The sequence below is a fragment of the Tauraco erythrolophus genome, chromosome 3, assembly GCF_009769465.1.
Source record: "Tauraco erythrolophus isolate bTauEry1 chromosome 3, bTauEry1.pri, whole genome shotgun sequence".
Taxonomy (NCBI): Eukaryota; Metazoa; Chordata; class Aves; order Musophagiformes; family Musophagidae; genus Tauraco; species Tauraco erythrolophus.
In genome coordinates, this window is record NC_141467.1 from 56,269,442 (window position 1) to 56,297,039 (window position 27,598).

At 38.8% G+C, this 27,598-nt stretch overlaps 1 protein-coding gene across 3 annotated transcripts in view; it reads right to left on the bottom strand.

The window, feature by feature from the left end:
* Positions 1-25,375, bottom strand: part of TRAPPC8 (trafficking protein particle complex subunit 8) — a 54,853-nt gene extending 29,478 nt beyond the window's left edge. For 2 of the 3 annotated variants that reach the window (XM_086608634.1, XM_086608633.1), the window contains exons 1-13: positions 25,219-25,375; positions 18,426-18,620; positions 15,632-15,715; positions 12,762-12,851; positions 11,286-11,460; positions 10,736-10,889; positions 9,499-9,586; positions 7,836-8,083; positions 6,149-6,264; positions 4,644-4,794; positions 4,086-4,186; positions 2,509-2,614; positions 1,454-1,585 (exon numbers count right to left, since the gene is read on the bottom strand). In XM_086608634.1, coding sequence (XP_086464760.1) covers positions 1,454-1,585; positions 2,509-2,614; positions 4,086-4,186; positions 4,644-4,794; positions 6,149-6,264; positions 7,836-8,083; positions 9,499-9,586; positions 10,736-10,889; positions 11,286-11,460; positions 12,762-12,851; positions 15,632-15,715; positions 18,426-18,620; positions 25,219-25,375 — 1,797 coding nt within the window. The remainder of the gene's footprint in view (positions 1-1,453; positions 1,586-2,508; positions 2,615-4,085; positions 4,187-4,643; positions 4,795-6,148; positions 6,265-7,835; positions 8,084-9,498; positions 9,587-10,735; positions 10,890-11,285; positions 11,461-12,761; positions 12,852-15,631; positions 15,716-18,425; positions 18,621-25,218) is intronic. The other variant, XM_086608635.1, reaches the window with a different exon arrangement.
* Positions 25,376-27,598: the final 2,223 nt, after the last annotated feature.

The window sequence follows — 27,598 nt, forward strand, 5'->3', positions numbered from 1 at the left end:
TCCCAAGACTAGGTATTCAGCATCGTTATACGTATTCACTGTACAGGAAAGTCCCAGCTTCTAAAAAGGGAACAGCATTCCCTTATTTACAGCAGTAATGGAAAAAATCTAAGATATGTTCAAATTGGTATGGTGATTACAGCAGAGTACAAGCAGTAAATCCTTAACACCAGCAGATATTACTGATGCTTTAAAATATAGTATTACAGTATGCCACTGAGCAGCCTGGCTGATGTCTCTTCAGTAGCATTTAATATTTTGGTGCCTCTACGGATATAAAAAAAAACAACCTACATTTACTGTAACACTGAAAAAGCATTCCGTGGAAACCAGAATCCCTACAAGAATTAGACACAAGCAAGAGAGCTGTTACATGAAGACAAAGTCAAAGCTTTACAAAATGCATCCACTTTTCCAGGCAAAGGAGTGAGATATAAAAGAATAAAAAAGAAAAAAACTCTGATCAATAGCTCCCTGTCAATACTGTACTATCATAACAATAGACAGGGAAACTACTGCATGAAGGAAATCAAGGGAATACCCCTACTATTCTTCACACCTGTGACTAAATTCAGAAGCCAAGAATACAACAATACTTTCTTTGATCCCTACCAGGATGATAAAAACGAGATAGGGGGGTGTTCTTCCACTTCACCCAAAGACCACAGCGCTTTCTTTCAAACAGAATTCTGATGCCTGGGTTCTCTTGTGTTATTGATTTGCATCAGAAGTTTGTAACCTTATCAAGTAAACTGAAATTGACTGTCTTCAGCCCGATAACTGAACTCTGGTGGCTAACCTCAGCAGCAATCAAGTACAAGCTATCTTTAGAGAGTCTGAGGCAGAAACAAAGCACATAAGCTATGTCCAACAAACTTTGAGTTTATTTACCACAGTTAGAGCTGCCTACATAGGAATGAAAATGGAAGTAAGAACAATCTGATTCGTCTTGGTTTAATTGCTACTTAAGTCTAAGCAGCCATAAAGAGATGCTTTAGCTTATCTTGTAGTAACTGTTCATACACCTGCATCTCTGCTGAAGAGCATGTGGTTAAGGCATCAGGAAAAACAGATATCTAAATTTTGCTGCTATTCTAATAAATTGAGAGTTCAACAAATCCCTAACTCCTACAACTCACTCTTCTCTCAAGAGTAAAAACATTCCTTTACTCAAATAAAAAGCTTCCTATTTCACTGTGTATAAAATTGAGACCTAGAAATGAAAACACAAATCACTTAAGTTTCAAGTCAGTGATCTTCATTACTCCAAATACAGAAGTAAAAGACTATGCTGATCAATGCAGAAGTCAGTTTCAGAAGATCAGAGCTGATTACTTCTAAATATTAGTGTCAGAAGCCAAGTATCTTTTCCCAGACTAACAACACATGTAACATGTTTTTCAGAGTAAACATCAAATATCAGGCATATTTTCCATGCAGAGATAATACTCACCTGGCCTGCTTTACTAAATCTATGCCCAGCCAATATCATATGAAATGCAAACTTTCTAACCATGGGACTTTTCATGTTTATAAAGCAATGGGCTGCCTGCTCCAACAGAAGTGCACTGCGAAGATCTGAATCCTGTTTAAAAGCAAAACGGAGAGTTAGCCCCAAAGTTGAATACAGACAGAGATAACAGTGGCCTTGTTTTAATGCCAACAGGGACAGTAAGCTGTAACAGTGCTGTGAACTTGAAGTCTCTTATATGCAAACATTATATGTATATGTGTGCATGTAAAAGTAAATAAGACTTAAAGTATTTTTCACTTTGTTACTGAACACTAAATATATAACAAACACTTTTTTTTCCAGTGGAGAACCAGCATGATTTCTTAATAAAGCATCACATTTGGTTGCAGCCAGCCACAAAGCCAGAACTAACTGCCAGTTAGACTTTTCTCTCAAGACACATAGAAGATGCTATACTATTACTGGTGTTACATTTGTTTCACTCCTTTTCAAGCAAGGCTCCTTCTGGGCTGTTAGGAGCCATGCTTATTTTCCACCAATTAATATCACAGAAGTGTTCAGACTAGCTTTCACTTACACAGCAAGACTCTAAGGATTCATAACAGCTAAGCTACAGTAATGCCTTAGTTAAACTATAGGGAACTTCTAATTATATGTGGGACTGTACCCATTATGGCTCTTGCAAGCCTCATCAATACTTTTAACTCAATGAGTTCTTAAACTGAAAGTATGCCATACAGGAGGTAAGCTGATGTCAAAGAAAGTTAGTTTTAAAGTCAAAGAAAACAAATGCACATTCAGCACATTTAAAGACGTCAAGCAAGTCACTTGCCTAGAAGGAAAAAGAGTAACAGTACTAGTTTCTTCACTTGCAGTGTAAACAGCTTTCTTCACTTTATGCTTTATACTGTCTCATTTGCTACCTTTGGCTAGAAGATATCATAGGACAAGAACCAGAATGTAACCTAGAAGTGCCTGGGTAAGTAAACAAACAGCAGGAGGGCAAGAGTGGAAAAAGCTACTAAGTGTTTTACCTCACTGGTTAAACGAATCAGAAGAGCAGCTGCCTCTGAATATTTGCTTTGACTTTTTAAGATTTCAGCACTAAGCAGCACACAGCGTTCAGCCAGAACCATGTTCCTAAAGCAAAACAAACATATTAACAAATATTTATCAAAATAAACCATGGAAAAAAACTTTTCACCTCAAATCTGACAAATTCTTTCTCTATCACAGACTTACATTCTGTTGTTTATCCTTAAAGTAAAATATATGAAAGTTCATCCCCTGCAAAGCATCCACACACAGAGTGACACATTAAGTGTCTTATCCAACCATAACAGTAGCTTTTCAAAAAGTCAAAGCTGACTTTTTTCTCCAGTCAAAGCTGGAGAGCATTTTTGAGGACAGTATTGTATTTATAAAAATACCAACTAAAATAATCCAGCCAACTAAATGATCTGATAATTGAGAAGTCCAATAGCCAGAAACAAATTGTGCTGGGTTGACCTTGGTGGGTACCAGGTGCCCACCAAGCTGCTCTATTACACCCCCTCCTCAGCAAGACAGGGTAAGAAATTTAGATTTAAAGCTCATTTGCTGAGATAAGGGCAGTGAGATCACTCACAAACTACAGTCAATGGCAAAACAGACTTGGTTTGAGGAAGATTAAACTAATTTATTACCAATTAATAACAGAATAGGATAGTGATAGATAAAAACAAAACTAAAACACCTTCCCCTGACTCCTCCTTCTTCCCAGGCTCAACTTCACTCCCAACTCCTCTATCTCCTTGATGCAGTCAGTTCATAACATTTCATCTCTGCCACTCCTTCCTCCTCACTCTCTTCCCATGCTCCAGTGTGGGGTCCCTCCGACAGATACAGTTCTTTAAGACTTGCTCCAGCATGGGTTCTTTCCACAGGGTACAGTCCTTCAGGAACAGACTGTTCCAGTGTGGGGCCCCCCGACAGGTCACAGCTCCTGCCAGGAACCTGCTCTGGCGCAGGCTCTCCACAAGCTGCAGCTTCCTTCAGGGCACATCCACCTGCTCTGGCACTGGGTCCTCCACAGGCTGCACGAGGACAACCTGCTTCACCATGCTTTTCTCCACAGGCTGCAACAAAGGATCTTCACCCCCTCCTTCCTCATCGACACTGGTGCCTGCAGGGCTGTTTCTCTCATTTTCTCATTCCTTTCTCACAGCTGCTGCACAGCTATTTTTACCCTTTCTTAATTATGTTATCACAGAGCAGCATTGCTGTGAGGCTCAGCTTTGGGCAGCAGCAGGTCCATTTTGGAGCTGGGTGAAAAGTGGCTCTGTCCGACACGCAGGTAGCTCCTGCTGTCTTCTCACAGAAGCAACCCCTGCAGCCACTCCACTACCAAAACCTTACCAGGTAAATCCAATACGCAAGTTTAATAAGCACTCTGTTAAGAGCAGGATAGATTCTCTTCCATGTTATCCTAAATAAACTAACATGTCTTACTCTTTAAAAAGTTCATGCTGTGATATTTTAGTCATCTGGCACTATCACTGTGCAGGGGAAGGAAGTTAAGCCACTAGGTCTTTCCACTTTCATTGGATCAGTACGAAAGTAAACAACATACTTGCAGATATCTCGATAGGTCTGAATTGCTGTTTCCATATAATGAGCAGGATACGGTCTAGGAGCTCCAGGCTGAAGAAAAGCTGATACTGCTGCCATTTCCTACAAGAGAAATTCAGTACTGTCACTGTAGGGTTTGGATTTGTTGGGTTTTTTTTTTCCAACAAATTGTAAGCCTCAAAATGCTGAGGAACACATTTCAACAGCTACTAGTTCAAGATCTTCATCTAATGAGTTACTGGCATATAAAAGCGTACCAAACACACCGTAACTGATAAAAGGTCTAATACAATAGCCTATTCATGGCTCCACTTGTAACTAACCAGACAACAGTAAGAGACTTATGCACACTCAAAGAAGTGTTTTCAGCTGACAGTACATAATACAGCAGCCAACAGATTTGAGAACACTTTAGGATTTGCCAAAGATATTCAGCAATTTGGCAAGACCCTTACAAATCTGGAGGTGGAGGGAAGAGATTGCATTTAGACCTTTAGAAAAATATTAGAGTCTATTAGGAAAAGTTCAAAGAAATGCTTGTGTTATGTGAAGTACCAACCAGTGCTCCAGCTGCATAAAGCATTGCCTGATCATTTAAGAAGTCTTTCTTTGCTGTATGGTAACAGCTATATGCAAGTTCATAGTGTTGCACCAAAAAGCACAAGTCTGCCATTTTCCGGATTTGAAGCTCTGGTGCTTCTGGTGGATACCTATAAATACAAATATTTAAATTCAAAGTCATAATTTTAATAAATAGAGCAAGACATGCTCCATAGAGCCTTCTCCTTTCATTTTAATTTCTATTCACAAAGTAGGAATAAAAACTGGATTGCTTCAACCCTACCCCAAAACAGCTAAGAAAAGCGAAGCTGCTTCCTGTCTGTCACATGTAACTTTGTTTCACATCCTACTTTCTGATTAGCAAGATTCACTGTTCCACTAATATTCAAAGCAAGCATTCCTCTTAGCCCAGGATACTGAAAAAAGTTTGCAGCTATCACTGGAACTGCGCAGTAAAATTAACTGTTAGAGCTAAACTGAGCTGTATGAGAAGGAAAAAAATAAGCCTTTTACTGCTCACTAGGTGTAGTTATCTCTCCTCACGTCTCTTGGAAGAAAGAATTCGCTGAAAAACCATGCGTTACGCCGAAACGCTGGGCAAGTTCCTGTCCTCTGCAAGAACCGGTCTAACTTTTGGGTAGTCAAATGCCTATGAATAACTTCAGCAAAGATCAAATACATTTTCACAGACACTTTTTAGACAAACTTTGTAGGAAGCAAACCATGCTTACAAGTTCAACACAGAAAGTTGAAATTACCAACATTTTTATTATGAATCCAAAGACGCACAACATACAAATTTAAAGATGTATGTGTCAGGGACGTTGACCTTGGCTAAGTAATGCGCAAGCATTATTTAGACTTCTGTGGTTAAGATAAGGCAGTTGACGATAGTGCTTTTCATGACTATACATCCTCATTCATAGAGGGAAATTATGAAGCATACAGAATGAGTATTCTGGTAAAATTTAAAACCTTGTTTTAGTGTAAAATATAGGTGCAAAAAGTATGAAATCTTCCTTAATTTAGCTCTCTAACACACTTCCAAAGCAATACGCTTAATAGTCTACTGCAGTAAATTAACATAGTTACATAAACAAAAACACCTATACCTGGGTTTGGCTTAAATAAGAAAAGAAAAAGCTTGTACTAATTTTAAAAAATCCCTTACAGAAGACCACAGCTTCTTTTTATTACGATTACTCTTGAAAATGTATGTTCTTTGTAGCTTAGAAAGCTTTACTGTATATATAGCAGGAAGATGGCTCTGTAAACACTTTCTTTAATCCCCATTTTCTTTAAGTTCTGCTACTCCTTTATTGTACAAGTTTCAGCATAGTACTTTTTAAGATTTCACCAATTAAAGACTCTTACAATATTGCCAATTTAGTTCCCTTTGCAAGACACCCTCAAATAAACATAGGCTTTCCTTCCCCTCCCCTCCCCCTCCAAAAAAGGTACATTTTCAGTTTAGATCTAAAGGTAAGGACCAAAGTTACTTACAGCAAGCCAGAAGTATTCTTCAGTTCATTTATACTTTTATCTGGAACTTTGCTGCCACTAAACCATTTTTTAGTAGCGGAAAACAGCGATCGACTTAAGCCTTTCCTAGATATTAACTGCAAAAAGACATTAAATTAGAGTACTATGTTGCATGAGATACACTAATATAAGTTAAACCAATATAAAAACCTCAAGCTTCATTAAAGCTTCCTAAATTGTTTTTTTCTATAAAACATAAATAAATAAAAACAATAAAATAATCAAGAACACACTCCTTTAGAATGAATCACTGACATTGAGAAAGAAGTTGCAATTCATGTATTTATTCTATTTCAGACAGCTGCAGTTCACTATTGTTGCTGTACACTGCAGACGTTTCAATCCTAAGAACTGAAACATTTGATGTACTTGTTTGAAATCTAACAGAATATCTAATTTCTGGTAGTAGTCCAACCTAAAACCTAGACCAAGTACATAATTCCAGAGAGAAGATTCTCCCTGTCACCACCCATATAAAGCATTACCACGTTGCAAATATCAATTTCAAGTGTCAAGGGTGCTAGTCGTACCTGTAAGCAAGGTTACACAACTTTATTCTCTTAGATAATTTCCGCTAACGAGGCAACTTCCACAAAGAATTACTGTTCCCTTGATACAAGGCAAACTACATCTCTTTTTAAGGATAATTTTAAAAATCGTAACATCATGTTTTTCTTATCATTACTAGGAATGTATTACTACATTCCTAATGATAAGGCTGTTTGGTACACTTTACATATGCACTTTTTCTTGTTTCTTCATAAAAACTTTACAAGTACAAACATGGTCAGCATATAGGAACTCCCAAAAGTCAATCCAGGGTAAGAGTGATCCTTACAGCATATGATACTAAGTAAAAAAATCCCTCATACTTAAAACTATAACCTAAATGGACAATTCAATCAAAATACAGGAGTTCAGACAAACAGACTGATATCTGGGTCCAAGTCTAATGTTAAATACAGTAACTTGATTGTACTATGTAAGTCGATCCATCTCTCCAACTGTTCATAAACTGATGATAAAATGAGAACACTTACAAAAGAATGGACCTTACTGTGATGAAAGTAACTTTAATGCATGTCCTTGACTTAACATGGACATGATATTAACTATCGCACTTCCAAAAAACCCTAATTCAAGACAAAAACATTCAGTTGCAAAAAGTGCTGAGATCAAAACAGAATTGCATGATTTAAGGTGTCCATGCATTTCTCCCCCTGTCAAGAAGTAGAAATTGAAGTATGCATTTTTTTGCAGACAATTATTGATGAAGAAACATTTCTTAACTTTAAACACAAAAAGTATATTTTGTTCCCCATGCCAGAATCATCCAGAAGCATAAAATATTAAGGTTTTAGGAGCAAGGACATATATCTCTGATAACAGTTCAGACAGGCTTTCACCAAGAAGCCATCTTGCACTGACGCTCTAATGATACAAATTGTTTTTTTGTTTTTTAAAAGACAAACTGAGCAAAAATTATAACCAGCTATTTCTCTTAAATTTACTTAGTTTTCAATAAGATCATTGAATCACTAGATGCAGAAGGAACCAGTAATTTCAAAACAGATTTTTGGATAACTGGATTTATACCCCTTTTTTTTTTTCTTATTACAGCACAAAGTGTTTTTAAAAGTAAACTGACCTGATCATTAAGTTGCCGAATTGTCTTCTCTATATGTGGCAAAAGTCCCCTAAATGTGAATTCCTGTATGAACTGTCTAATTCGATCGTGATCTGTGAGTGTTAAACAAGCACCGTGCACCGTTCCAGAATTTGATTTCTTTGAATCTTGTAATGATGCAGTAGCCTTCAGGTAATCAGTGCTATCCAAACTGCCACTGGGATGATCCAGCTGAAGAGGGTGAGTCCTAAAGTTATCTGACAGGTCATCTATTGATAGAACGAAAAAAAAGCTCCAGTAAGTGTAAAGTTAAACATTTTGGTTTTTAAATGTCATTTTTACTAACCTACTTTAAAGTTTTCCTTACTCAGAACTCTGTTAAGCGAACCTATTCACCTGCATATTCGTTCCGCACTACAGATCAATGCTGAGCGGATAGCAGCAGAGCACTACCTGAGTATTACATCACTCTTGAAGTTCTTCAGAAAGCTCAGGGAATCTTGGGAACTACAACATGGCTAAGTGAGTACGGTTTTGGTTCTCAACTAGAGTACAAAGAACCCCCAAGTATCAAAAACATTGAACGAAAACTACGAAAGAATTAAAACCAAAGTCGAAGTCAAATATTCATGAAAAGTTGCAAATGCAGCAATTTCCACAATGGCTTCATTGGATCCATTTACTCTTTTCTGTTTCTGTTTTAAGGTTAAAAAAACTCACAACACTCGTTTTCCATGCTCTTCCAAGCAGTCATGATGTCAAACAACCTCCTTCGAAGTCCTCTTAGTTCAGTGAGAAGGGCTGCTGACCACTGTTGCATCTAGCTATCCAAACTAGACCAAGAGACTGTTTTGCTCTAAGACTTCAATAGTTCTCCTACTTATTATTTCCTTTCTATATCAAAAAAATTAGCTTGCTTATCTGGCCCTAGTTAGCACTGAGCAAAGCTGAGCTGTGAAAGCAAATCCTTAAGGGATTTTACTCATGAAACATAAAGCTGTGTACGTAAAGTTCAAACAACAGCTTGCAGACTACATGCAGGCTGTAAGACCCTAGAAAGTTGATTTTTTTAGGCAACTGCAGGCTCTCCTACACACACTAGGGCTCCTTGTGTCTTTCAAGTCAGACCTGAAGGATCCGGGCTGAGTTAAGCCAGACAGTATGAGCACCTCCACTTCTTCCCTATTTGATGATGCTTTATCTGAGTCCTACACAGCTGCCTTAAAAAATAAATTTTTTAAAAAGGCCATGCATTAATTTGCACTCTATTTCATCTACTGTCCTCTGCCATCCATGAATTTAATTGCAAGGCAAGTTCTTCTAGTGAGCTTACAAAGTAAGTCACTATTCTGTCATTTCCAGATTTAAAATCAAAAACAAGGACAAAAAAACACACGTCAGCTTCCAAGTTTCAGAGCACATTAACCAGAACTTTTATTATGATGAAAATTAACCATTTAATCCTATGTTACTTTTTATTAATCGTAACAAAGGATAGCACCAATCCAGGAGATCGGCACCACAGCATTTTTCTTTGTGGACACCAGGTTACTTTATCTTTGAGCATTTAGGAAAACATTACTTTGAATTCCCTAACAAATTACTCAAGTGACTAATGTCCAAGACATGAGAAAGATCTATAAATGCCATCACACCAATGTTTTGATAGAAGTTATAAAAATACCTTTAATTTCACCGTCTAAGCCATCTGATATCAAGTGATCAGTATTCTTGTTTGAAACAACAGTATAAGGACAATCTTCATAGCAATCCTGCCAGGAAAAAAAAAAAAGAAAAAGTCAGAATTTTAAGAATACTAGAGCACACATAAAAGTCAACAGTGGTTGTTAACTTTTATAACAGTTAACTAAATGGTTAAGAAAGCATGTTTGTTCATATATATTGATTTCTTAAGTAGTTTGTGAGGCTTTAAGAACATGTCCTATTGTTAAGATAAAAAGTTATATGCATCAAACAAAGCAAGTATCATCTGGCTTGCTCAAATAGTTTCACTGTCAACTAAAGCAAGCAACTCCAACTCTTACACAGCAATGCCTATAGCTGTGAAAATATCCTCCCAAAAGCAATTCCTGAACAAGCTCATACAAAAAACCCTTCTCATCTATGTTGGGACAGTTGACACTGAACAAAAAAGAAAAAGATCTAACTAGTTTATGGTAGATCATTACTTAGCTTACAGAATGAGATGTTTCGACTTTCCAGGGACAGCTAGATTTGGTAAAGAACTATGATTCCACAAACAAGCCTTCTAATCAGATGCAGTTAAAACTGCAGGTCAGTCAAAAGCAAACTCAAGGAGATGTATTTTTGGTCCTGAAGCCAAAAATACAGACATTCATGGCAAACTGAACTCGAGACTCTGAGCTAACACACACTCTCATTTGCCATCTCATTTGCAAATGACAGACCAGACCGGACTGCAAGAAGTTACCAGAAAATACACATGCCCCCACAAAACAACACACCCACACTCTTTAGTGAGGTATAGAAGATCTGGGAATAAGAAAAAATTAAGAGTGAAGAAAATCAACAAAACTGAAGGTAGCAAGTTACTACAAACAGGACACTTCTGAGGTTACTTGCTCTTGTCAGTGCATAAAGCTCAAGTCTATCATTTCAGTGCTCCTGTCAGTTTATTTCAGACAGCCTAGTACTTCAGTGCTCCTTACTGTCAATTTAAGTAGCACAGAGGACAGGTCTTTGAGATAGGATTCATCTTGCACCCTCACAAAAAGTCATAGCTATGTTAGAAGTATATGACTGCCTATTAGCCCATTCTGTAGAAACATATACATAATACTACGGCAAAATTTAACACAACTAAAATGGGCTTTCATATGCACCTTATAAATTGTTTTTAGAATACTATAATACAAAATGTTTTAGAAATACTATAATACCTGGTTCTGGATAGTGTTTTTCTGAAGGTACTGACTCCAAGGATCTGGTATCTGTTCATCTGTTCCTCTATTAGAAACGCGAGAATTTATTTTCAGCAAATAGCAGCCCTGAGTTCCATACCTCTGCTTCATCTCTTCATAAATGGTGTCAGCTCTGAAAAAATAAAACATTTACCCTGTCTTGATGTCAAATCAATTCTACTCTAAGTGTGTACTGCAGCAAGCTATTTTAGACTATTATCCATAGCGATTAAAAGGAAAACTCCCCTATTTTTAAAGCAGTCCTTTATGCAAGAGTGAAACTGAGAATCTTTGAGAATTAGATCAGTGAGCTAGCAAAGAAAGCATCTACTTCAGGAAGCTGATTCCATTCATTTTATATGAACACAAGAAGTAGATCTAAAAATATTGCTTAAGGAAATCTGCCTTGATAACAGTCAGTGTACTAGTTAATGGATCCTGCTGTATATCTAATCTCAACAGAATTCATAACCGCAAATGTTTCAGTCAAAGAGTTCATCTGTAAGTTCACTGAGATCAGAAGACCCACCTTTGTTCTTCTCCTGTGCTTACATCATGCAGTAACACGTAGTATTTCAGCGTGTTTGGTATAAACCACTTGGGATACAAGTATTCACTACTATGCTGAATTCGATGCTGTTCTTGAGACAGCTTCAGAAATTGCTCCAGAGGCTCTGGTTCACTAGAAGAAACTACAAGCATACCTAAATTCATGTTAAGGACACTTACCAAAAGAATCTAGGAACAACCACTGATCATATAATAAAATAGGAAGTGCATAAAGTAAAATAGACAAGTATAATGTTTAAGCCTGTAAAACACTACCACAAAAGTATGTGCAATTAGAATTTGGCCTTAGTCTCGATAAAAAACATAATTTAAACAGCCAGTTAGCTAGCATCTGTAAAATGAGATGATTCAGGAGTTTGCTCCAATTCTAACATTGAATCCAAGTGAATTCAAGGCAATACATAACAACTAATCATTCATGTAAGATTTCAGATACAGATCAACTGTTCATGTACGAAACATAACTAAAATTCACTGCCAGTGTACTTTAGTTTTCAACTTCCAAGGAGAGTGGGGACTTTAAGGTATCAGTTAAGCAACAATTACAGCTAGTATTCATAAACACAGCAACATCTTCTAAGTAAGAAGCAGAAGTGTTCAGCTTTTTACCTCAATGCAACTACACAATCATTAACAAGGAACATCCTGCTCTGCTACATCTATTTACCAAATCAAAGACATTAATTCAGAGAAGCCTGAAAGCAAGCTGTACTTTAAATGTTACTAACATTTAGAAGTCAAAGGCCAGAATCAATATTTTGCCAAGTTAATTCTGCATAAATTGTTCTCTAATGGCTTTTAACATACCTGTTCCACCACACTGAAATGATAAAGTACAGTAAAGAGTTAGGAACGGGTGTTATGAAGCCTGCAGCATTACAATTATTGCAAAGCTAAACACCAGCTACATAACGAAACAGCACATATTTTTATCTTCGCTGTAGACAAGCAAATCAGGCCTAAATTTTCATAAAAAAAAGTGAAAGCATTTAAGCAACTTTCCACACTTCTTTTTGTCCAAGACAGCTCAAAGTCCACCAATTTTCCCAAACATCCTCCCCAAACATCCCTCCTCCATCTGCTAGAAAAAGCTATAAAAAGCAGCAGGTGCATCCAAAACACACAAGCCTCTGTTGTACATAAGGGACAGTCAATAACTACCTAAAGAGCTACAGCAGAAAGTGTTCTAGGCTGAAGATGTTTAGCTTAGAGTTCAGTTTGACACATTAAAAAAAGTCCTTTTAAAAAAAAGATAACCGCAAAGAAAACCCTGACCCCCTTACAAAATTGGTCTGTATAGTTAGGCATATTGAAAAATATTTCAAATCATAATGGCAAAAAGAATTATTGCAAAATTTCAAAGTCTCCCACGTTACATTTCTACAGCCAGCTGTAGCAGCCTTCACTGGAGAGGTCTGTAACACTCAAAGGATACAAGCAACATAGTGGTTTAAGAATTCATGATCTGATGCAGGCATGGACTGAAGAAAGCACTCTCTGTAAGACTCAAACCAAGGAGTAGTAGCTGAAATACACAACAGGATAGAACAAATTAGAGTATTCAGCAAAAATTCTGTTTACTAACCTATGAAAAGGAAATATGAAAGACTACATCTAAAAGTGAAGCTTGCAAACTCTGACAAGGTTTGCACACAGCAGGGGAAAGAAGGCAGAAGAGTAAAGAGAAAGCATCTGCAATACACACAAGTGGGAGAAACAGTAACATTTTGAATCAAATCCAGTGAAACTGAATAGTATCTCAAGCACCAACTTCCTCAATATTGTAGGCTCACGTGTATTCAGTCCTCGTTAGACTAACTACTCCATATCACCCCTTTAAACACACACATGCACACACCTGGGAAAGAAAAACAGATCAAAATTCTTCTAATGGTCATTGGATTTGCCTTGGCTAGGGATGTAGGAATTGACCAAGAAGTAAAATTAATTTCAGTACGTAGAGGAACTACGGATAACCAAACCCCTATCCTGCCAGTTTGTCTACAGCTTTTTGCAGGTGTTGTGACTTGGCTTGACAGTAGTCCCCTTTCTCTGCTCTGCTAAAATAAACAGTTCAGCTGTCAGCTGGCAAAGAAGAGATCCAAAAAGCTAAAAGCTCAGATCCAAGTTGTGCCATTAATGCCTTATAACGTTGGCCTGCCACAATCAAATATCCTTTTATAATATGGATTTCATTTTTCTAAAAGTAACAAATCAAGGGAAATCAAGTACATCTGGGACATCCAACGAACATGTGAACTTAAAGAGTCTTGTCTGATTCTTTCCACTCCAACTATCAGTCCAGCAATGAAGTACTATTTCTTCTTTCAAGTCTGCTTTATGCCATCTCAATTCTGCAACTCCTCCCCCTGAGTGGAAAAAAGAGACTCCAGAGCAAAATCAGTCACACTGAAGTTATCTGGGATCCAGTGTAAACTCACCTGCAAACTAGAAAACAATAACTGCACAGAAAAAGCACATTAATAAGAAATCTTGAAGGTATTTATTTTCTTTATGTGGCCCCAAGGAAACACACTCCTTGATTTAACCCACATAAACATTTCCAATGCTTTGTAAACCTTCCTTCCCAAAAAAAACCCACAACACAATGATACAACAAAAAACATCACCTTGATTTCTTAGCTGACTTTAAGAAGTTTTGTCTCATTTTTAAGTTGGAATTATCTTTTAGTGCGTTGAGTTAATGCATGTTGTTTAATCTTACATTGTCAGGCTATCTTACAGCTTCATCCACGCCAGTCACACTTGCTAATTGCAGTGAGTCTGGCAGTCAGTGTCTCTCAGAGAAAGATCAACAGGAGGCAAACCTCGAGCTTTTGACTACAGCCTTTCCAGCAACTGCTCTCCAAGCACCCATCTAGAGTATAAAAAGCTCTTAGCTTTACTAGGTCCCACATGTAAACATGCCAACTCTTTAAGTCAAGGAAAACACAGCTTGTTATTAAAAACAAACCATGAGAAAGTGACTCATGCATATTTTTCATAAATATAACAAAGCCTTGTAGTAACTTAGGTTCAAACCAAGTGTTATACTACTTAAGGCAGAAATTTCAACTGCATTTCAGTTCCAAGCTCTGTTTTCAGTTTTCCATTTCTGTTTTATAGCTGAATGATGGAAAAAACAATTAAAAATCTGACACAGCTACAAATACTTTGTTTTGTTAGGTTGGGTGTCCGTCCCCTCCATTCAGTGCCTTCTCATTCAGTCTGTTAAGAAGCTTGGAAGCAGCTACAAAGGCACTTGGATTCCCTCTACACAACCACAACACACATTAACAGTATTCACTCAAAACCATTTACAGGATTGTAAACATTTATAGTAGATACTTAAAATAATAAATATGCACTATATTCAAAACAAAAATATTTGAAGAGAATTTCACATATGTAACATTTGATAACACATTTTATAGCAGTGCATAGCAACACTGTGTCATTTAGTTACACAGATGGGTATGTTTTGCACTTTTCCAGTAATACATTTCCAGTATACTAAACAAGCAGAACTGAAGCTTAGGCAAACTTGTTAATGCGTTCAGAAATCGTTACGAAAAACGTTGGTAAGCAATATCCATATATAGCAGCTTAAGAATGAGAAGTCTACTTCATGAGGTTTTGTACCTTTTAGCCACCTGACTGACCAAGATGAATTTCGCAGACAGCAGCACTCTACACATTCAAAAAGGAAGGCATTTAGCAGCATCTGAGCAAACACTATTGAAAGGATAGCTACTACTAACTGAAGACAAAAACTCTGTCAATATCTAGAACTACAAACCATTGAAATCTGGCTCTTATAGACCACAACACAGAGCTTCACTGTAAATTGAAAGGTCAATGAACAATGCATTTTCGTAGCACTAAATCTTATAAACTAGGTGAAAATGTATTACAAAGACACTACTATCCTCTGAGAAGGAAGTTCTAGAGAGAAGCATAAAGTATTTACATTTGAAATACAGAACAGTGACAGTATACAGTTCCATAGGATCAAACAAGATAGCGCTTTTAGAGCATCAGGTCATTTTCCACCACCACTCTGCACTTATTGACTCAATGGAAAGACCAAATGATTTAGATAAACAGGAGTAGAAATGTGACTAAAGAAAAATTAAACAGCCATCACCAACAATTTTTCATTTGGGGGAAAAAAAATGGAGGAACACACATCTACGTCAAGAAAAGTGCTAAACAGTTGTAGCAGATGGTAAGGAAAGGTGGATGGGGCACATGGAAAAGGAATAAAGGGCAATTTGGCAAATTGGCACCAACCACAAAAAATACCTGAATAAAACGTGGATGTGTTCAGTTCCATCAGTGTCTCTTTCCAATTACTGTACCAAGGAACACTAGCTTTAACTGAGCGATCTGACAGAAAAAACACGATATTATTATACTAAAAAGGGTCAAATGCAAACACACTATTGGCTTTTATGCTTCAGTATCACCAAGTAAAAAAATCTACACCATGCAGGTCCATCAGGGACTGAAGATATTTGATTTCAGCTAACCTCAATCATGAACATCTCAGGCTCCTCCACATTTCACAGCATACCTCAACAGAATTCAGTATGAATTTCTGGCTCAGCTCAAATTATGGGCTTGAATAAAACCAGAAATCTATAAAGTAGTAAAGAATTGAGAGCTGTATTTAGATATTATTTCTGTTTTTCTAGTTGGAAGATACCATAAACACAAGACACTAATTCCTGAGATTTCTCAGCCTGTAGTACTAGAGTTAAAGTAACTGAAGACATCAGCTGCTGAAAGTGGTTGCCTTAACATTCTTCCTTATTTCCATCATATTCCTGCTTTGCTGCATACCAGCATTAGCATCATGCAGCTCTGAGCAAACATAGCCAGGGAAGTGATCCAGTTAAAACTTATTTAAGAGAAGAAAAAAATTTCAGTTTTTCATAGGATCCCTTTTCCTCACTCTCCACATGCACCAGGACATGAGAGAAGGAGGTGTGGCTGAACGTAAGCACCCCTTCAGCAATCAACCAGGTCTCTCAGTACAAGAAGATTATGGAAATATGAGACTTAACAACAAGTGTAGCAAAGAAGGATTACAGTTGAACCAATTCACCACAGCAGTTACAAAACTTTTCTAAAAAGAGAATGGGATCACGATCCCAGTGCCAAAAACACTCATACTGGAACTTCTTAACATTTGCATCTTCCTTCAAAATATACTGCACTTGATCATTGTTAAAGATTAAAGAAGTATGTTTTAATATCGCTATCCTAGAAAACTAATTCATCAAAACAAAAAAAAAATAAAAGAAGAACAGATAAGAGTATTTCACATTTCCATGCCAAAAGACTATGTTTTGTTGCCAGGAATGGATGCTTCCATGGGTTTTCAATGAAATGTTCTAACAAAGTTGAAAAAAATAAATCTCTTAGTAAATACTCAGCGTTTTCTAAGTAGAAAAATAATTCTACTTGACAAGCTAGGGACTTCCTCACATCCTCCTACAATGTAATGTGATCCAAGTTTCATCACCAAGAACACTACGTCAGTGTTTTCTGTGGTTTTTAGGGCTTTGGCACACCACTGAACTACAGAGCTGTTAAATGATTTTGTCCTTCTGTATTATCTTAAACAGATTATACATCTCTCCTTCTCTTAAATAAGCATATAGACAGTCTGAATGGAAATAAGAACCTAATCATTGAGAGACAGAAGATTAGTAAAGTATGATAATTTGCACATCTGAGGCTCCAGCAGCAAATAAGGAAAACAAAAGAGTTATTTGCTTCTATATCTACAAAGCACGGCTTGATATAGTCACTATTTTTCTGCCCTTCTTCCAATACCTCACTTTTAAATTGAGGTTATTAGAAATTTTATGGAAAAGTCTCTTCAATGAAACTCTTCTGCTTTCTTAGGGTCTTCCAATCTCTACAATTGAAGCAGACTTTCCTTCAAAAAAATATTTCTTAAAAAATGGCAATTCACCAATTTCACAGACAAACAGGGGCATGGGAACGGAAAAAAGGTGCAAGTTTCCAATAGCTCTCAAAGATTAAACTTTCCAGGCTCCAGTCTTTTCCTTCACTATCAATATTTCACATCAAGCTGAAGATATTGCTTGTAAGTTACACACCAAAAATGTAGAATTATGTCATTTTTCATCTCCAACATAAAAAAACCCCTGTGTACTATGACAACATCAGTTACTAATCTTCATGAGTGTTCATCAGTCTTTTGCTATAGTAAATATCACAAATGTTTGGCTATAGCCAAATTCCTCACTGTATGTTGAGCTTTAAGGAACATAAATTACTTATGTTTAAATAGGGCAATGCATACAATGCTTTGAATTAATCATGTTCTCAAAGGCTTTAATGGATTAGCGTCTTAATTGGGAAGAGTTTAATCTTGGCTCTCAAGATCAGGTCTCATTTGGTACTATTCACAATGCCTTACACCTTGGAGATCTAAAAAAAGTTTTTTTAGAACATTCTAGCCATTTTGACGGTGACATATGAAGCACTGAGTTTAACAGGGGAAAAAAAAACAAAACACACAAGACAAGGAAACACACCTTTCCTCAAAACCTTTTTGTCCTTAAGGTTTTTATGGACAACTTTATGAACTCTATACATCAAGCAATAAGGAAAAACACAAACAAAAGAAGCCAGGAGGACTAACTTCAACGTAAAGCTGTACGTTAGTACTGACATGGTAAGTAAGATCTTATATTTATTCAGCCAAGTGTGGCACATTAGTATATCAGTTTTGTAACAAGAAAAACCTCTCTAATTTAATGAGCTATTAACACAACGAAAGCACGAGTATTTTGTATATTAAAATAATATGATGATTTAACACAAGTTCAGAATTACATTAGGAAATATTAAATTAAGAATCATTCATTAAGTTCAGCCACTCTTTTAGCATTATATAAAAATAAAGCTATTTGATAAATGTGAATCAGTAAAAACAATGACCCAAAACTGATCAACTCTCAGAGTAACTTTAATATATGTCACAAACTTGAAATTAAGGTTAGAAACCTTACAGTAAATTCTAGTTTAAGTTACAGAAAAATACAGTATCATTACATACCACTAATGTTGAGATCATAATCTCCAGCTGTGATCACATTAGCTACCAGTCCTTCAGCAGGCTGACTGACAGACACAACGTCATTCAAAAGTTTTCTAATGGCACCGGGCTGAGGTGGGTGAGTAATAATGTTGTTGACAGCAATCTTCAAATTTTTAATTATGTGAAGCTGATTATTAGGATCTCTCATGTGAACTAAAAGAAAAAAAATAATAGGCTTTATTCAGGAGTATAACAGAGTTAAAATAGTTACCATAAGTTAGTATTTCCCAACAGATTTTTCTTTAATGATTACTTTCTTCACTAAACCTCCCAATCATCAGTTTTAGATCACAGACCATAATACTTGAGTATCAAAAACGGAGTGGGGGAAGAGTAGAATGAGAAATGACTTCATGTTCAACATTAGGCTCATCTAGGCAGACTGATGAAAATCTAGCATACGATCTCAGCTTATAAGAATATTCACTCCGAGTAAAAAAGTACTCAAAATGCACGCCCCACACTGCTGCATCCTCTTCCTTGTGGAATGTACTCAACTTGCACATAAAATCTATAGTAACCATATACGGATGACACATAACATCTCCTATTCCAAGGGGTCCCCAGCTTCCAAGAAAATCCCAGTATACAATAATAGCATTCAAAACTTGGCAAGGATAGCACAATACTGTTACACTCCAAAATGAACACATCCTTTCATTTTTAACACTACAGTGTGGTTATCTCAGTTTGTTTTGCTTTTTTTTTTTTAAGAAATGGTTTTAGAACTCCTCTGCTCTCCAAAAGGCATCACACAATTTATTTTAAAAGAATGTAACTGAAGTTACATTTCTGGAGTGACAAACTTTTGGTTAAAATTTATCAATTAAAAATAAAGTCAATGTTAGTAACTCCAGAATTTCTGATCCACTTTCAAATGCTTGTTTAAAAAACACAAAAGTCTTATGAGTATTAAACATTGATTTCAGAATTACGCATGAGAGTTTTGCCTGACAAATAGTGGATTATTGCATGCAGCCTCAAAAAAAAAAATCAACAGTGCAGTTAAAGTGTCTAAGGACCTAAAGTTTGTGACAGAACTACAAGCAGCTGGCACACGCTTCAGCTGTTGGTGTGGAGAGGTCACTTGTTTAGAAAAAGTGAAGTAGAATGTTACCAATGAAAATAATATTCAAAAAAAGAAACAGATTCATTACTAAAATGAGCCTTTGAAAGCGTGATACTAGCCTTCTGTAATTAGCACAAATTAACTTCTGTTGTTTTGGCTTTGTGTTACTTATCCAAAAAATATTTTTCTCCCATTAAGACAAACTTCTCCAAGAAAGCCATCAGACAGAAAACACCATTAAAGAGTGAGTCTTAAGCCCATGCAAAGGGGTCAATACCAAGCCTAAAGGACAAGGCAGACAAAGTCCAGAAAGGTGATTAATGAACAACAGTATTTAACTAAAAGTTAAAGCTCAAATTCCATATAACTGTGACAGCTATACAGGGCATGCCTTTATTTTCTGTATGTTTAAAAAAATACCATCACAGGTAAATTTCAATTTTTTATTTAATTATAGATACACAATTGCTTTTATTCCCTAAGTCCCTGCTTTTGTTTTGCCTTGGTGGTTTAGTTTTTCGAAAAAAGCCTCAGTCTTCTGAAAAGCAAAAAATGATTAATGACAAAAAAAACCCTAAGTTTTCTTACACTTATGTGTACTGGCCCACCCCTCTACTTAAGGTCTAGCTCTGTGATTTTTCCACTAAAATTTGATTGGGCTGCAATCACTTTTGCATCTTACAGACAAAGCTACATTTTACCATACGCAATAATTTGAGCTTCACATGACTTGTAAATGCAGGGCTCCCTTCGTAGAATCTTTGTGAAACTTGCTCCCTTGAGCCATTTGTTTTAAAAAAACTATTCATGACATTTGAAGTAGACATTACAATTCTACATCTGCTCTGATTTTTCATGTCACTTACCCTATTGCAATCCACAAGCACCACCCAGCAAGCCGGACTACAGGCACAGGCAGGACACATTAGCTTTGCCTACCTCAGACATGTGCTGCTACAGCCCTCAACTCCTTTGCATTTTATTTTTCACAACCCACTGTACAACACAAAGTGCTGCACAACAGAAGATGATTCTTGTTGTTCTCATGTTGCAACTAACCACAAAATTCACACCATGAAGGTCTGAAACTGAGTCTTTGGCCCCCTCCAGCCTGGAGAGCACCCAACACCTTTTCCACAAGCCTTTTCAGAAGTAACAGCTACACTGCCCAAGCCAGATCACACCTGATGTGTTTACAGTCCATCTCACCTGTTAAAGCAGATCTTTAACACCACAGCTCAAGTCTGGACTGGTATAGTTCTACCTGCCTCAGTCACACATTCACTTCCAACATTTAGCCAGCACTGAAGCTCACTGAAGCTTCACACTACAGCATGAAGTAGTTTAGACAACTGATCCTGTCCAAAACAACCTAAAAATTCGTATTTATTTTCAGCTAAAAGTTTCAGATCAAACTGGTTTATCACAAGGCTGTACCAACACGAAGGAGGGCAAGTATGCTGGCTAAACTTAAACAATCCAGTTTGGCATGTCTAGCAGACAGCTGAAGGGCGGAATTTTGGGGTTTTTTTTTCCATCTTATCATATAGGTAGATTATAAACCCTACTGCCACATGATTACTGAAAAGATCAAATGTAAAGGAAGTGGAGGGACAAAATACTAAGAAACAAGTTTGCCTTTACCAGTGCAGCTATAACACTAAAACTTCTCCTGGGTGTCTCTCCTAAAATATAATAGCTACAATAATGAAGAGCAAACATATTTCCACACAGGACACAGATGACATTCCTGGCATACGTGCAATGCTAAGGACTGACATGAAGGACACACTTGGAAACCCACAAAGCTCTTGCCTTAATCCCTAATAAAAATTTTCCAGTGTTATACATTTCTTCCAAGTGTTTATAAAATCATTTCAGAAAGTATTTTGCTAGAAGTGGGACTAGTAACTAGAACAGAATCTTTCTCATCAGAAGTTGAGAATATTCAGATGTTGACTAAAATACTAATGAACAAGCAATTCCGAACATCAAACTAGGCTCAAATAAACTCAGTGATCCCATTATATCTCCTTACTTCCAGCATATATTTAAGGCATAGAATCAGATACAGTTATCAGAAGATCCCCCTTTTTAAGGCATAAAACACTTTGGTTTAAGAGTAACCAAGGCTGTCTTAAAGTGACACTAGTTACTTGAAGTGTACACTGTAGTTCTCTCTTCCACCAAGGTGGTATTAGTTCAGATAGTATTTTTAAAGATTCTTAAAAACAGGATGCTATTTTAAAGAAAACCTACCTATACAATATATACGTTTGTTAAATTAGGCATCAATTGTTACTGACAAACACGATAGTTAAGAAAGACTGTCACTTTGAGAATAAATTTGAAGGCATAAAATCCACGATAGGCTTCTGGTTTCTTTTATCAGAGAGAAACGGAAGACTGGGAAGGGTTTTGGTTTTGTTTTCCTCTAAAGTAAAGATTTATCAGGACAGTAAAGTTGTGCTCTCACTTTTTTAACCATTCGTCTTTCAATCACAAAAAGTGACTTGCTTATGAAAGTCAAAAAGCTAAAACTTATAGTAAGGAGCACTTTGAACATGTGCTCAGGATTTCCTATCATCACAATTTGCTACATTGCAAAGGTACTTCTGGCTACATCAACATTAGCAAGTCGTTAACAAGCAGAAGTTGATGAGTAGATTAATATCGATTAGTGCAGAGATCCCCCCCCACACACACACATTATGTATGTATGTGGGGTTCTACTTGAAATCAGATATAACCTGGTCTCCTTTGACTGAACAACCACAAGCAGCATGTGGTTTAACACTGCTTGAAGAACCAAGCAGTGGTCTGGGTCTTCCCATCTCTGTTAACGTGTGAAGCACGATTGACACATGCACAGTAGAAAGCTCAGCTTAGTTTCTGTTTATCAAAACTGTTTTGCACATCAATCAGGAGATTCCTTTCACAACTGTACTGCTTCTCTGAGTGAGAATGCTGACGAACACGCAGACTTCAGCAGCATGCTTACATCCTAAGCTATGTAAATCCTAAACTTCAGAGAAAAATCTGTATTATAACAAGACTCTAAAAACACAACAGCAAACCAGTGACTGAACTCTTCAAATTACAGACAAGTTCAGTAAGTAACGTATGTACTTTAAAGTTTTGCTCTAGTACAAGGGACAACTTATTTCTAAAGAGATGAAATACTCATCAACCCAATTTTACATTATAAATTCAGTAGAATAGCAACTAAGACAAGACAGGAGAATCAATAAGAAAAGGACAGCATTTCACGCTCCCTTAAGAAAAACTATGCTTAGAAGTGAAGACATCAAAACAATCCTAAGCAGTGAAACACACAATTGTGGTGGCCTGTGCATGAACACATATTGTGCTGTACCATGATCAGATCATTAATCATGCCTCTCCTCCACTTAATTAGACATGAAAAGCACCACGAAAAAATTCTACTGTTAAGTCTAGTCAAAACTATTTAGTAGAGCAATTTACGTTTCCAGGTCTTACGCACAGGATACAATTAACAGTGTCACTATGTAACAGTGTTTGTGCAGACTGCAACAGGCATGTTTCCCTGTCACAGAGCTCGACAAGTTCTGGAGCTGGAAACTCAGGAGAAATTTTATCGCACTGAACTACTGTTCTGCCCACAGAAAATGCCGAGAACGGCTTTCCCTACCCTCACACATGCTGGCTTTCACCACAAGAAGTTACATAGAGTGTGCAGCAACACTTTTTCCATGAAGCCAGAAGAGGAAGTCACCCTTGGAGTGAAGAACTGCAGTCAAGCTTGTGGCCTGCTGAATGAGAATACACAGAGAGTAGTGCAGCAACAAAACCCACTGTACCAAGTTTTCTGACCCTCGGGTTAGTTTTTGACTAGGATGGTTCAGACTGTGGAAGTGAGGCAGCCTACACAGAAGGGGAAGGATGCCCCTTCTTCAAATACTCAGCACAATGGCCAGAGCTGCAAAATCAGGAAATTAAAATTGTATCATGGGGATTTAGATGCAGTTCATAAGGGTGTCTTATTACATGACAGAGCTTTCAGAAGACCAGTTACATAAACATCAAAAATTATTACAAAGTTATGAAAATCAAACAGTGGAGCTTTCCTTCACAAGTTTTTGGAAGAATGCAAAAATCAAGTCACTATCCATCTCTCAAGTAATAAGCTCAGTCTTATGTTATACCAAGGTAGGGAGTCTTATCTTTAGCCCTAGCTAACTCTTTCATTAAAAGAGGGTCAAGACCAGTTTGGTTTATAAACATCAACATACTACTGAAGTCTGCATTTACACGGGAAACACTAGGGATGATTCAGGTTTGTTTGAACTGTTACAACAGTTGGAACAGAGTTACAACTTGGCGACAACAGAATTAAGTATTCTTCAGAGTCGATGCTTCATTTCCAATAGTCAGCCTGGTTTTGTTTGCTAGAGGCATTTTGAAAGTCTTTCACCAAAGAACCTAAAGAGTTATTTAAGCAACTTCAGAACTCCAAGAATGTGAGCTTCTGCATTATTATTATCTGCATTGTCACATAGCTATGAGTGCTACTAAACAAAGGGAAAGACATTTATAATCAAGCTATGGTTAATAATGTATTAAGACTTGCCACAGAATTAAGGCAGATTTTAATACATACTAGCTTTTAAGTTGGTGCCATTCCATTTTTTTAAATAGCAATGCAAAAATCTAACTCAAGTGATAGGACAAGCTTCATTTTCTTGCACTGTTTCCTCAACACACGACATGAAGTGCCTGAAGTCCGAGCTAAGCATCTGTCAGAAACCAACTCTGACAAGTGTCACTGCATTGCTACTTTGACAAGCAGTTCTGTTCCGATTGCTGTCCTGTATACTACTCTTGATGAGCAGCGGCTTGAAGCATAACTTAATCAAATTTAAAACAAACAAAAAAATCCAGATAGTAACTTAAAGCATTAAAAGATTCCTATTGTTTCTCTTAAGTGGTCAATTTCCAGTTTTGCTGCTACTTTTACATGGTTATTTCACTTATGCCACATAATCAGCTCAATTTCCACCTTCTCTTTGCACAGGTCTACTCACAGAAACATCAACAAAAAAAAGCATATACAATAAAACTCCAGATAAGCAAAAGCAAAGACTTGCAGCTGAAATTACAATTAGTGTTTCTGAAAGACTGACCATACTTTCAACGACTGGTACTTTACTAAAAGTCTTACCACAAGCGTGAAATCCAAGACCTACGGCAAGAGTCAGGTACAAATATTAGTCAGATAAGAGTGAAATCGTTTTAAAAAAGAAAAATAGTTTTTACAGACACCTTTCTCTTCAGCCGAGTGCTCTGTGATGTCTCCAAAACAAGCCTAACTTGATAGTTCCACAGAGAAGAAAAGATGAAATAAAATTAACCAGACTTAACAGCCACCTGGGGCAAGCCCGGCAAACGCCTGCCTCCGCAGAGCCGGTCACAACTCCCGGGAACACCCGACCCCGCGGCCGCCACGGCCCGGGGAAGGGGTCCCGCCTCCCGTCCCCGCTCGGCTCAGCCTCGCCGGACAGCACGGCGCAGCGACAGCCGCTCCGGCGGGGCGGGCCGGGCCGGGCGGGACCCCCGTCGCCCCACGGACCGCCGCCAGGCGGAGGGAGCGGCGCCGCCTCCCCGCCGCGCGTCAACACCCGCTCCGCTCCCGGCACCGACCTTCCGAGGTGAGGCGGCAGAAGGGCTTCACCAGCTCGGCGAAGCTCAAGCTGTTCCTGCGGGTGAGCTTCTCCGCCTCCTCGCTGCACAGCGCGGCCACCAAGGGCACGAACGAGTCCTGGATGAACTCCTGCACCGACTGCACGCACTGGGCCATCGCCGCCGCCGCCCGGGGGCCCGAGCCGGCCCCGCCACCTTCCTCCGCTCCTCTCCGCCCCTCACCCGGCCGGCCGGCCGCTGCTGCCTCCCCGCGGCTTCCGCTGCGGCCGCCCGCCCGCCCTGACGCCGCAGCCACCGAGCGCTCAGCACCCTGCCGACGCCGCCATATCTTCCCCCGCCGAACCCCTCAGGTAGCGCCCGCTCCCGGCGGCCCCCGCGCTCACTCATGTGATTGGCCGAAAGGGGCGGGGCGGAGGCGACCGGGAAGGGGGAGGCGACGGTGGCCGGGTAGGGCCAGGTTTCCCTGGCGCTCGGCGTCCTCTCGCCTCCGCGCGCCGTCGGCGCGGTCAGAGCGTGCGCGCGGGAGCCGCCAACGGCCGCCAACCGCTGCCAACGGCCGTCGCCTCGCTGAGGCGGCGGGCGGCTGCTCCCGGCCCGGCGGGTCGCCCCGGCGCCGCGAAGTTGGTTTGCGGCGCAGTGTTCGGCTCCGGCTCCACCCCGCGGCTCCGGGCCCGGGCGACCCTACGCCGCCGGACAGGCAGCCCCACCGGGCGGGCCGCTCGCCTCGCCCCGCACGGACACACCGCCGCCGCGGCTAGGCAGCCGGGCCGGCGTGTCGTCCGGCGGAGGCACTGCTGATCAAGCGATGCGGGGGAGGAGGGGGAGATTGGGTCAGCCAGGGTTTCGCAGAGCTATTATCCCCCCAAAAAAATACAGTTCTGGAGTTTTTAGTTAAAATAAATAGCCGGAATGGTTAAAAAGTAAAGAATTGTTTGGGGTTTCTTTGACGGACCTGTCACTGTGCAGTTGTATGCATAAAATGAAAATAATGCAAAATAATTTCATTTTCGAGAGCTGCCTATTAACACGTGGTTGTACAAAGCTTTCACATTTGTAACCTGAGTAAGGAAGTGACATGGACGGAGAACAACAGTGATGATCCGTGACAATTAAGTAATTCTGAATGTGTTTTTTACAAATACAGAGTACTGTAGTAGGGTTGTGTTTTAACATGCTGTCAGGGACAGTCCTTAGGACGGGGCTTGTAAATAGCACAAAAAAAGCCCTTATGTCTGGAAATCAAGGCCTACAAGACTATAGTAGAGCATAATTTCAACAGTAAAGTTTGGAAGTCATTAGGCAATTTTTAAGTATTTGACAGACCCGTCAGAGGCAAGAATTTTTTACAAATTACTGAAGTGAGGCAGGTAAGGACAGGAGAGTGCTTATTCTGAGGGAAGACTTAAAACATGGCATCACTTCTTCCTAAATGCAAATGTCAGAGACAGAGATGTTACTATCACTTAGATTCAGTGAGAGGTCACACCTTATTTTCCGGATGCACTATTTACAGAGGCATAAGAAGCCAAGCCTCATTATTTCAACCACTGCCAGAAGTAGTCTTTATAGAATCATAGAATGGTTAGGGTTGGAAGGGACCTCAAAGATCATCTAGTTCCAAACCCCCTGCCATGGGCAGGGAAACCCTCCACTACACCAGGCTGCCCAAAGCCTCATCCAGCCTGGCCTTGAACACCTCCAGGGATGGAGCATCTACAACTTCTTTGGGCAACCTGCTCCAGTGCCTCACCACCCTCTGAGTGAAAAATTTCTTCCTTATATCTAATCGAAATCTCCCCTCTTTCAGTTTAAAGCCATTTCCCCTTGTCCTATCACTGCACACCCTTGCAAAAAGTCCCTCTCCAGCTTTCCTGTAGGCCCCCTTTAAGTACTGGAAGGCTGCAATAAGATCACCCCGGAGCCTTCACTTCTCCTGGCTGAACAGCCCCAACTCCCTCAGCCTATCTTCATAGCAGAGGTGTTCCAGCCCTCGGATCATCTTTGTGGCCCTCCTCTGGACTCGCTCCAGCAGCTCCATGTCCTTGTGTTGGGGACTCCAGAGCTGAACGCAGTATTCCAGGTGGGGTCTCACAAGAGCAGAGTAGAGAGGCAGAATGACCTCCCTCGACCTGCTGGCCACCTTATATGCAACTAATTTCCATGGTAAATCTTTGTGTGTAAAAAGCAAAAGGAAGATGAGGTTATTTTTATATTCGATATTACAGAATTAATACATCCTAATTGAAAACCAAATAAAACTCAGAAAAAGAATATCTCATTGTCTTCCCTAACAAATTCAGTAATTAGGAAATTAGTGTTAGCTCATTCATCTGCATCAGTTGGGTCAGCAACATCCTGTGAATGAAAAGTTAGTTATTAA